This window comes from Apaloderma vittatum, unplaced genomic scaffold (genome assembly GCF_000703405.1).
Source record: "Apaloderma vittatum isolate BGI_N311 unplaced genomic scaffold, ASM70340v1 scaffold24003, whole genome shotgun sequence".
In the NCBI taxonomy this organism is placed as follows: domain Eukaryota; kingdom Metazoa; phylum Chordata; class Aves; order Trogoniformes; family Trogonidae; genus Apaloderma; species Apaloderma vittatum.
In genome coordinates, this window is record NW_009710231.1 from 6,075 (window position 1) to 18,857 (window position 12,783).

The 12,783-nt window shown below is 36.7% G+C and overlaps 1 protein-coding gene across 1 annotated transcript in view; it reads right to left on the bottom strand.

The window, feature by feature from the left end:
* LOC104272286 (solute carrier organic anion transporter family member 4C1-like) overlaps positions 1–12,783 on the bottom strand; it is a gene marked incomplete at both ends in the record, with an annotated part of 19,416 nt that overhangs the window by 4,913 nt on the left and 1,720 nt on the right. The window contains 6 exons of the mRNA XM_009867236.1: positions 1,087–1,282; positions 2,883–3,027; positions 3,391–3,506; positions 4,199–4,320; positions 5,189–5,285; positions 7,836–8,030. Coding sequence (XP_009865538.1) covers positions 1,087–1,282; positions 2,883–3,027; positions 3,391–3,506; positions 4,199–4,320; positions 5,189–5,285; positions 7,836–8,030 — 871 coding nt within the window. The remainder of the gene's footprint in view (positions 1–1,086; positions 1,283–2,882; positions 3,028–3,390; positions 3,507–4,198; positions 4,321–5,188; positions 5,286–7,835; positions 8,031–12,783) is intronic.

The following is a 12,783-nucleotide window of genomic DNA, read 5'->3' on the forward strand; positions in this document are numbered from 1 at the left end:
AGAGATGATGAAGGGAGTGGAACATCTCCCTTATGAGGAAAGGCTGAAGGAGCTGGGTCTCTTCAGCTTAGAGAAGAGGAAGCTGATCTCATAAATGTTTATAAATACGTCATATTTATATGACATATATAGGAAATATGAGGGAGTGTCAGGAGGGCGGAGCCAGTCTCTTTTCAGCGATGTCCAGAGACAGGACAAAGGGCAACTGGTACAAGCTGGAACATAGGAGGTTCGATAAAAATATTAGGAAAAACTTTTTCACTGTGAGGGTGACAGAGCCCTGGAACAGGCCATCCAGGGAGGTTGTGGAGTCTCCTGATCTGGAAACATTCAAAACCCACCTGGACGCGTTACTGTGCGATCTACTGTAGGTGGTCCTGCTCTGGCAGGGTGCTAGACTAGACCATCTTTTGAGGTCCCTTCCACTCCTTAACGTTCTGTGATTCTGTGACTCTGTTTAGGAAGTCTTTCCTATACATATTAACTGAAAGGTTTTTTAATTATGTTTACAGTTAACTGTGTTAGCCCAGCCATTTTATTCTTCAACTTGGGCCACTGAGCTATATTCTCTGCATTAAATTACTACCTCTGTCAGCTACTTTACCACACAAAAACTCTCCTTTGCGAATGAAGGGTAAGTGCGCTAGAACCTAATGCCACAATGTCTTAATTTTCCTAGGGAAAAGTTAGCAATTAATTTAAGCTGCAGCACACCTCATTGCTTTCATGAAATTGCTGCACATGGCAGGCTCCTTCCAGAAACAAACTGCCCAGATTCTCATGAGCTGGCAAAGAAAACAAGATACAAGACACACTACTTCTACCGAGACACAAAATTAGCTCTAGTCAGCACCATCGCTACTGCGTCTAGAACAGTTACAGAAGCTAGAACCAATCTGCTCAGAACATTTTACAGGCAATGTATGCTTACACTTTAACTGTCCATTACATAAAGATTCCAAGAACAAGATTTTAGAGTTCCATAAAACATTTTAGTTTCACAGAACAAGGCAAAATTATTTCAAACATTAACGCCAAAGCCAAAAGCGCGTTAAAATATACTTGAGCGCATTAAAATATATTTACCCATTATATGTTTCCGAGACACCTGCGAAAGGTTCATTTCCACATTTGGCAAACAAAAACACCGTGTTTAATAGTAAGGCTACTGAATAAGTGCCTATCATGAACCTGATTATGCTTTTGCAATCCATTTTGCACTTGGAAATCAAGATGCCGCTTACGATTTGGCCTAGCGCCGCTGCTGGAATTAATACAAGTCCTAGAGGAAAACAAGACACCAGCAATTACACAAAAAAAGCAAGATACAATTAGTGAGGCAATTTAGAGTAATTTTATGATTAAAAAAATTCACAAGTTACCTATATCATAAGATGCAGTCCACGTGATGACATTTGCAGACCATCCTACCATAATCTGTCAGCATCAGTAATTTATTTTACCTTTACCTTATCTTTACCCTTTCCAGAAGTTCAACTTGACAAGGTAACTTACAGCTTTCCAAAACTCAAATTCAACACAGCAAAACTGTATACTTAAGAGTACTACATTCTGGGCACGATTCTCTAAACACCAGTAGGCCACTTCATGAAAACAGAAAATGTTCTTTCACTGCTTCAGTAGTGTTGTGGTGGGTTTTTTTTTCACGTCTTTACATTCTTCATTACACATTTGTGTTATGAACTTTAAGAAGAGAACATAGTCACTATTACATACAAGGCAGTGCTGTATACAATAAGGCATCCACAGAGAGATTATAAAAAGACTAGATCAGCGGGTCAGTTTTGCTGTCATAGGCAATACAGACCATAATGATTTATCCTCTGCACGATTAGTAGTCCAGTTCCATAAATAAGCATTTATAGTACAACACACCACATAGGTTGGTGCAAGTTACACAGAGTTAAAACAGCTAGTTTTGAAGACAGCTCTGGTACAGGGGTCAAACTGTACAGGCTGCAGGCACCCATAGTCAAAGGTAGTTTAAAGAGTTAACATGGTCATTAGTAAAAGAATAGCTAGCTCAACATTAGTTCAAGTACAGCTTGCTTTCAACATTAGAACACACATTTTTTAAAGCTGTTCAATTGATTAATATTATCAGTATTTTCAACTCAAAAGAAATTCAGACAAGGTCTATAGACAAAAAAAAGGAACATTCAGTTTTCCACTTCACCGCTAATTACAGTTCAACAATTAAACATTTATTCCAGTGTATTTCTTTCTAAAACTTGGAGATGCTTTGTTCTGAAGCAATGATGTCTGAATATTGATATTTACCTAGTTATATCCTAGTCTCTCCTAAACTTATTTCTTCTAGAGAAAGAGCACTTCAACTAGCATATGCTTATACTGCAGCACTATGCAGCTGAAGTAATTTAGGAGGACATGTTCCAGAAGTAAGTCTGCTATATTGCAAGCATCTGTTGGCCTATCCACCATAATCTCGTTGTGGTTCTTCAGAAGGCCAAGTCAAACTGTTACTTGCATTGCTTTTTTTCTAGCTGCCCCTCATCTTGCATCCTTTAGTAGGGACTAAGTCCTAGTGCTCCTTCAGCTCATTTTAAACGAGGAAAATTAAATGTTCCTCACCAAGAAAGAAATATCTTAGTTTCAGCAGCACACAAAAAATCTCATTCTATTCTGAATATAAGTATCAAGTCTTCTGAACTTACAGACAAGTGAGCAACAGGGTTTTTATGTTATCCTTGCATATTCTGTTGCGAAAACAGAGTTTCATGTAACTATACTCACAAATATTTCAGGTAAACATAGATGGAAGTTTACATTAGCCATTTTATAACATTAATGAGGTGTTCAACACAACACATCCAAGATTTAAAAATGAAAAGCCACATTACCTCCAAGAGTTGCTGAAAAACTTGATGTCTTCCCAAACTGATTTTCTATAAATTTTGGTAGAAATGTGGCAAAGCCAGTGGCAACTAAAGCTTCTGAAGAACTGGCTATTACAAGACTCATAAGCACTGGATTCTTCAACAGTATCTACAGGGGGAAATTCACATAACAGTCTGGAAATTATGTCATTGTAGTACCATGTAAACTATAAATCACTGTATATTAAAGCACATACTCTCATGTGGAACTTCACTAATACGCATTTCTTGCTTAAACAATCTTGAATATGCATTAATTTATCAGTAGCACTGGAGACTTCCCTATCACAACACGGTCCTGCTCGGGCAGGGGGATTGGACTAGATGATCTTCCAAGGTCCCTTCCGGGCCCTGACATTCCGTGATTCTGTGACAAAGCAGCAACTAGATTTCTAAAGAAATATATATTGCCTGAAAAAATAATTGTATTTCTCAAATTATACCAGTTTTAGTGAATTCAACATTTCCTTACCAGGAGAGCCATGGGAAAGTCTTTAAAACCTTTTCCAACATTCTTGGTCTCAACAAACATCTCACTTCCATCATTATGGGTTTCAGAGATTTTTTCAGCTTGTATCTTTGCTGTTCCTATAAATGCACATATTTAGTGACAATTGAAACATTAAATATTTGTGTTCTTAGACTTAACATCAGAAAAAGCATCAAATTAAGCGCTTCCCTTCCTTGGGAAAACAGTTCAGACACTGTAAGTCTTATTCAATATTTTATTGGTACAGATCCATAAAAAGATCAAGTGTATTGCTGCAAAAACTAAAACTGGGCTGAAAGCAGTCTGCTTCCATTGGAAGGCCTTGGCTGTAAGAAGATATTGTCAGGGATATCCTACAAATTTCATATTATCCTGAAATTTTTCACTTTTTTTAAATCATCCAGTTCCCTTCTTCCTTGTTTCTTCTCCTCTACTTTTAGCCAGATAAGGACAGCAAGTTCTTCTGGATGATATTATATTAAAATTATTCTTTTTATAAGACTACTCTGGGATACTTTGATTCATGCTTTATTATTCTACCCAACACAATAAGACAAAGTCAAAGACAACAATGCATGAGCTAGCCAATGGAACTTCCTTATGATTCCTGGCGGGTAACATAGCAGCTTCGCTTGCAAGCATCTTCCAAATTTTGGCCATGAGTTTCTCTACTTTACCTGTTTCCAGTCCAACCATACATCATTATTTACATAAGATCATCCCCCTTGCCCATTCACCTTGTTTTAAAGGCTGCATATTGGAAACAAGCCCATTACTGTTAAACATTTACCTGGCAGATGTTTTGGAAAGCATGAGAAAGGTATGATAAGAAGCCATATTGCAAAAAAGCATGCAAGAAATCCTATCCACCATGCTCCAAGCCAACGTGGGTCATCTTGATCCATCTTTGTACTGGAAAAATAATTTGGAAAAGCATGAATTCTAACTAGCAATTTCAGATGGGAGTTGAAATTTTTAGTCTTATTTTTTATTACTGATTTAACATAAAGTCTTTGAATATTGTCACGTTGTTTTCTACATGTATTACATTTATTTTCTTGATTAAAGCATATTTATTAGCTCTATTATTGTATTACATTCTATGAAGTATAGCTTTCAACTCATTAGTCAAATCCATTCTGATATGAAGACCGCTATTTGGCCCTGGTTTCAAGATCCTGTAGCATTATCAAGACACTGAAAAAGCTGTTTTTAGAAAGGATCTTCCTAATCAATAAGTTATGTGAAAGCTAATACATAAGTTCAGAGTGCCATTGCATTGATCCAAAGTCCCTAAAACACAAGAAACCAAAGTCTAAATGAAATTGTTGGCTTGGACGGTAGTACAATTTATAAAATTTCTTGAGTAGCGGCCTTTTACTCAACTGGTAGATTTTCTAGCAAGCTCTTCCCCAGTAAGTAAGTAGCAGTACCCTTTCCCTCATATCCCACTTCAGGGAAACTTTTTGCAAAAAAAATCAATAGCTGCATTTTTTGTTAATCAGCTTATAAAAGGCAGTATCTCAAAAAGCTAGAAGTAAGCATTCACACTACAGAGAAACTTACATATACAAGAGTGACAACTCACTGTGAGAAGTAACTTGCTTGTTAGAAGCCCTTGTGAATGCAGGGTAGCATATATAAAGAATAAAGAAGCTTATGAAAACATAGTATTTTCCAAACAAAAAATTTTCTCCTACTCGAACGGAGAAAAGCTGAAGATTTTAATAAGAATTATCAGGAAAAGAAAATAGAAAGCAAAAAATTAGTATTATCTTGCCTTTCTGGGATCTGTATGTCAATATAAATATTAAGTAGCTGCCCTCCCAAGACATAGCCAATAGCAGGACCCAGCAGTGACATGGAATAGCCAATTCCTAGAAAAGAAAATACATTAAGTTCACCATACAATTTATAACTTTTTAAAAAAACATCCTAAATCAACTTCAGATCAAATGGTTTCTGTAATCCAACCAGTTCTTTCACTGGCATTATACTAACATGTAGGAGACACAATTTTTGTTTACTCATCCCTTAAGAAGAAAATAGGCATCTCATTAAAAGCTGCAACTCAGAAGTTCAGCAAAGACAGTGACAGTATCTTTACACATTATTAGACTGCCTTTTATATATCTTGTGCCTACAATCACAAGCTGACTTGTGAAAGAATTTCTTTAGTGAGGTTGTAATGAGCATCAGTTGTTAAAAGCACATGCTTAGAATCTTTAAGAACCTACATATTTATACTTATAATTTTTTCTTTTTTTTATATTTGGATTACATAGGATGCAATCTCGTTAGACTAGATGTTCTCCAGGGCTCCCTTCCAACTCCCACAATTCTGTGATATTTATATGTTGAGTCTTAAGTTGTTTTTTAGATCTGCCAAGACCAGAAAGCTTCAGGCGTAATGATAACCTGATAAAGAGTACTTTCAAATCTGTCATATTTTTTAGCCTTAGGACAAGATTTTCTCAGTGGTCTCTCTGGCCTATTTGCCAGCTTTCTGTTGCACTTTAGCACTGCTTTGGAGCACTGTATCTGCAGAAAAAGGACTGCAACTAATAGCAACTAGATCTGTCTACATAATTGCAAAGACAGCCATCCTTACTGCTGATATTCTCTGCTTTTGCCCAGGTTGAAGAATTCGTATTTCTCATTTGTTTCCAAAGTGTCAGCATCCTGACTACTTAGTATTATTTCACTTTCTTTAAACAGCAAAAAGGAATGATGGGGGAGTGAATGTTAGGAGGAGCGCAAAAGGGAAAGCGACACAGAAGGGGACACTCAAGTTTCAGTAAGTCAAAATAAATACTGAGTTGACATATCCCAGGTTTTCCTGCATTCTGTAATAATGACATGCTCATAGGATCTTTAAGTCCACATTCATTCCACATAAGCACCTTCTAAGCTGGGTTTGAAATTATTTCCTCTTATATACTATTCAGTTTAAACTGCCAATTGGAACTTGTTAACTTTTCAGTGGCTTTAGATGTAGATGCCTTAAATCAGCAAGAGGAAAACAGTCTTCATGAAAATGTACTCAGTTACAGAAAAGGAGACACTACTAACTTACAAGTTGCAAGCTTACAGTCTATTATGCTAGCGCTATTTACAGATACTAGCAGAAAGTTTAGGGCTGGAGGTTTTTTTGCTGTTTTGCATCCGGCAAAGCAAATATTATTTTAGTATTTTAAATCTTCAATACATTAGATGAAAAAAGTAATCCTTAATGTAGCTACCTGTCCACTCACTCGCATTCAAGTTCCACTGTATTACACAGAATGCACTGTTTTTCTGAAATCAGCAGCTGTCTGAAGGTTGCACAGGCATTAATTTATTGTATTGGTCTGTTATGAGGACTGACACCAATCTCTTGAGTTTTCAGTTCACTTCTTGATCCCCTAATCATGCAGACAGTCCTAATTCCGCTCTATTTCACTGGCTTCAGGAAAAATGAAAAGTGTAATAATCCTCTCTCTCAATATAAAGAAACAGCAAAACTAAAAGCTAGCTTTGTTATTTAACGTATGCAACTGTTCCATTTTTTGACATCTAATGAAGTGGCTTGTCTGGAACAAACATGCAATAACTGTACGGAGACAGGTGATCATTTCGACTTTTCCCCCTAAAATATTACATTAGTCTGGAGAGTAGTCAGGAATCTAAGATACTTTAAATTGCTTCTGCAACTTAGCAGTATAGCTAATATACCTGTACCAGCTTACACCTAAAGTGCAAAAAAGGAGCAAATATCTTCATATGCACAGAAAAAACACACTTAGACTGCTTACTTACTTCCTAGTAAAAATGCACGTAACTCATAGAATGCTCACTGGAAAAGACTAAAAACCACCGCTAAGAATTAATAGTCCTTAGCTTTCAAACTGACCCACAGTAGAACAAAGAGATTCTCCATTTTTATAGGCAATTAAGAGAATATAACTTCGAGTATTTCCTCCTGAAGTTCTAAATTTGTATGTGGCTAGAAAGCCACATTGATAACATGATGCACATGAGCATCCCTGCACTGGGGGTCAGCTTACTGTTAGAAGACATACAAGCAAAGCTGCTCAAAGATACAGTAAGGTCTGGCTACGCTGAAAAACAAATTAAAAAATGAAAACTTGAACACCTGCAACATTAAAAAGCAAATTTTGCTACAACATATTCTGTTGCTAACAATACTGACGCAAAAAAACAACAGGAGATGTACATGAAGTAGCCTTACCATGTTCCGTAAAATAACTACTGAAAAGAACTTGATACTTACTAAAACCTAAATTGCAAAGCAACTGATATGGAAATACTTCATATACATGAGTAAACAATTAGAAGACCGTCTTAATTAAAGGAACTCATAAACACATATGTTAGGCATTGAAGTCTATGATGTATTCAATGTGTTATAAACAGTTTAAAGTTACCTATGTACAAGGAAGACTTGTGTTTCGGGACACTATCATCAATAAAAGTTGTACCCAAAGTATATAGTGGAGTTCCTCCAACTCCCAGCAGCAGCTGGCCCAGGATAAAGACATACAGATAGTTGGGAAGTGAAGACTTTGTGCTGGCACTGCAAGTGAGGTTAGCAGAGCTCGTTCCTTGAATTTGACATGTTTCTGAAAGACAGAGACAGCAAGACTTAGTTTTGTTACTCAGCTCATCATAGTCCAACTGCAAAAAAAAAACTTGTACTGAAAATTAAACTACACGTGAAGCACTCTTAGTGCCAGGCTCCCATTCTAATTTTCAGGCCTATTAATATATCCTATATGACAGTGCCCTAACCTTCTATGATATCATATCCGCCAAAATAAGTATTATCATGGCTTGTTTTGTTCCCTTACCAGGAAGGAAAGATGGTTAAAATAGCCTTATTAAAACATTTTGGCTTGTTGAAACCATTATTGACCAGAAAAAACAAAACAAAAAATAAACAAACAAAAAAACCAACAGAACAGCCGAAGGAACCTGAGGAAAGCTGGACTGCTGGAGAGGAAAGTGCACTCATCAGTCACAAGCTAAAAGATCCTTCTTATACCTTCTTATACAAGTTTTTGAGAAGAAAAACTTCAAAACCCACACCACTATCTCTGGCAGAACACACTGCCATATCTTAGAATCACAGAACGGCCTAAACTGGAAGGGACCTCAGAGATCATTTTAATCCAGCCTCCCTGCCGCCAGGGACGCCACCTCTAGACTAGATCAGGCAACACTTGGGGACTGAACGGGAATCGAACCCGTGATCTTAGTGCTGTTAGCGCCACGCTCAACTGACTGAGCTAACCGGATGAGATGTTAACATAAAGCCTCTGTACTTGTGCACACACAAAGAGGGAAGCAGAGACAGAACAGAAGAGCCTACACTTGTGCTTGCTTCTGTCATATCTGGCACTACTGAGAGGGAAGGTAGGAGAGGAAGTGAAGACGGGATCCATGTTTTCTCCTTCCTCCTGCTACCATTGCACTCTTAGTAGGATACAGCCCCAAGAGACAAGATCAAAGACAGTAGCATGATTCTTTCTGGGTAGAAAAGAATAAAACCATGAGTTTGGTGGACACAAGCTATACTGAGCAAATATATGAAAACACCCTTCAGATCAGATGAGTAGACTGATTAATTCTCAATAGTTTTCTACAAAACTAATATATTCTTTTTCGCAGTTCTTTTTACATTTGAGAACACTTTCTACTTTTTGTCCACACAGGATAGAACACCACACAGCACACATATTTAAAGCAAACTCTACACTGATGTTATAAATATATCCATATCATTCCTTCTTCCAGAAGGAACAGCTCCATAGTGCTGATGGAATCACGTAGCACAGGACAGGTGATTCAGTGCTTTTGCACTGAAACTGACCAACACAGAGTGATGGAAAAATTCACTTCAAGAGCAGAAGTCATTAAAATTTTTCTTCCTTTCCACATAGGAATGATTCTTATTTTAACGCTATACTGAAATCACACAGGAAATATTTTATTATGAATCTCTACTCTGAAAATCAAAATTTTGATAGTCTATCTTCTATTCATTGTTAATTTGATTTCTTTAGCAATATTCCTCTTTTCTGCAGGAAATTAAGTCTCAAATCTGCTTGACTTTGTATTATTTCCATGCAGTGTTTAAAACTGACTATAGAAGGACACCATGTCCTACAACATCTTGTTAAGTACGTATATTCATGTAAAGCACATGTACAGAATACACCTGCACTTGAAAGCCAGCCTCTAGTACCTACTGGGCAAGTCTAAAACAGCATTTAGTTATTTTTTGAAGTACACAAATAATAATATCTTGCTAAAGTATACACAGCAGAAAAAAAAGTAATGCAGAGCAAGAAAATGCCATGAACAATGTTTAATGACAAAAGTGTAGCCTAATTTGAGATCTAGAAATAGCTTCATGAAATAAGCAGATTACATATAGTAATGACAATCAAACTCTGACAGACTTCTTCATGAATGTCCATCCACACCCCCAATGTCTCAGTTCTTATCAATATAAAAGGCTGCACCTTTGTGGAACTCACTGATCACAGCCTCTCTGCTTCAGTCTTCTAGACACTGAGATGAGAGAAGCTTAGCACGCTAGTTTGTTTTCAGAACCATGTGACCAAGTCTAATTAAAAATTTTAAGAAAACCATCAATATGCACTTTAATACAATTATAATCCTTTTATTTGCATCAGCTATCAGACTTTTTTTTAATGGACCATATTCCATGTTTCCAAGAAACATTTTAAAAGCAAATATGATTTACCACAAAATTAGATTAGTTTAAAGCAGCATAACTCAAAACTGCCATCAAATGGCTGTTTACTGTCTCTGCCATTCATGAAATTCCCTTCTTGTATCAGGGCAATGTTTAAGCAGATTGGTAAAATGACACAGGTTAAACCTAACGCGGATTACTCACAGGCCTGTTTGCTGCTGCTGTCATACGAATGGTTGAGAGAGAAGACATTGTCTTTTGCTTGATCAAGAAAGCCCAGCCTGAGATAAACCAAGCTCTGGGAGAAATTTATGATGGATGGCTGATGACCTTTTCTCATTAAATTTGTTTTCCCTTCCAAAATTAGTGGATTAGACTTGCATTTTAAAGATTAAAATTCCATAAAAGGCGACACCATCCAGAGTTAGTCGTTATAAACCTTCTTGTATGCTTTAACCTAACGCATCTGCCTGAATCCAAGTTATGTAAAGGCTCAAATATCTAATGCAACATACCAGCCAAGAAGGTGGAACCAACACTGAGATGCTTGAACAATATTAATTAGAAGTAAGACTGGTCAAAACTAATTTTATTTGCATCTTAAACTGCAGCCAGTAGGTATGGGGTGTTTTCTGTCTTTTGGGGAGCAGGGAATAATTTAAGAGAGAGTTGTGAGGTCTGAAAACTAAAGAAAAGCTTCATTTTTACTCCTTTTTAAACTTTAAAAACATGTCTCCACTTTAAGTCCTGAACAGGAAAATCACTCGAAGCTTCAATGAACATGCTGAATGAAGACTAAGTTCGCACTTTCTAAAGGCAGATGTGAGAGTATTATAGAACATCTAAGTGGTGTGGAGAAATAGACAAAGCAGTACAGAGAACAGCACTACTATCCATTATGTCACTAATCATATGTAGCCAACATACTGACGGTGCAAGGCAAAAGTAAGATTAGAAGCCAATATCTCACATATTCTGTTGCCATTAGCATCTCAATGCTACAGTCTTCTTCAATCCTTAATTGTTTTCGGCATGTTACGGGAAGGAAGATCAATTAATGCTCCTCTGAGAAGATTCACTAACTCTCAGACCCTAAAGTCACTTATCCAACACCTGTGTTTCCAGTAGAACAGAGAACTGAAGAAGAGGTGTCAAATCCTCCTTCTCAAATCACAACACACATTTCAAATCAAATGGCAAAGACTTGTTATTAACAAAAATACTTCTTTTCTCTCACATCCTTTTCCTGAAGAGACTTATGGATTAAATCAGTTTGGTAGGGGCATCAGAGTCATGTAGTCCAATCTCTTAACTTAAAGAGTGTCAAAAATGAATGCAAACCAAGTTGCTCAGAACTTCACTCAGCAAGGTCTTGAAACCTTCCAGAGACACAGACTGCACAATCTCTTTGGATAATCTGTTCCAATTCTTGGCTATCTTCACAAAAAAGTCATCTAAAGTTATCCTGCCCATATCAGGCGAAGATCTGCATTTCACATTTGCTGTGACAGATATCTTTGACAAATTTAAACGTTTCAATGAAATCTGAGAATTTCAAAAGCACATTGCTTTTTAAAAAGTGTTTTTACAGTCCTCTGTACGCTCTACAGGTAACCAAGACAAATGGTTTCAATACAGATAAACCACAAGATGGAGCTCCTGACTACAAACATCAGAGGTAACTGGGACACTGCCAACTCTATGCCAAAAAAAAAAAAAAAAAAGGCAGAGCAAGTAGTTGGTTACATCTAGGTCACAAACTTTAGTGTGAAGCCTTTCTGGAGACTAGCCAAGATACATCATGCTCATGCTGTGGCTAAAAATTTCTGTAAATAGATAAACCACTGCTTAGTTGCTCATTTAATATGAAACAGATTAAACTGTTTCTAAAGAGTGTTATGATATTTCCAATGGAACAGTTTTGCAGTGTAGGATATGTAGATAATTAGAATAAAAGTAAATTAGTATCTCAGAGTAAAACAGCAAGTTCCATGGAATGTGTAAGCTTTATACTGGAGGCTAGATGTATTTTAGATTCCAGACTAGAGCTATTCATTAACCTGGCAGCCGTCTTACATATTATACTGAACTACACTTCGAAGTTGTCCTGCAGGTGAAACTTACTGCACTTGCATATAACAGATGAACATAAATAATTAAGTAACCAAATAGGAACTGTTCAAAACCAAATTAGGCAGTAGATTTTAATATAAAGCATCAAATGAGAGTTTACCTGTAATACATTAAAAATCTCTACAAACAACTCATCCAAAGAAATAAGCAACAAGGACAGTTTTTTCTGGGGTGTGGTGTTAAATTCTGCAATTAAATGTATAGTTAAGATGCTTCATCAACATCAGAACTAGCTAAACTAGACATCCTATAAAGTCAGGTATTATGGTTTACTTAACTATTATACTGTTTCATAGAACCTGCAGATTTACATTGAGTCTGTCATGGTGCAGCCATTCTCTGCATTCTGCAGTCATTTATCTTTGACAGTGTTTTGTTTAAGTAAGCTTAAATCCTTAAACCTGCTCATCACAGCTGCATTATAGGTATCTGCATTACAGCAGTTAAACTAGCATGAGTTCAGTCATCTTACAGTGCCATGGAGAACAAAGCAAATGTCTCATTTAAAATTTTCCCTA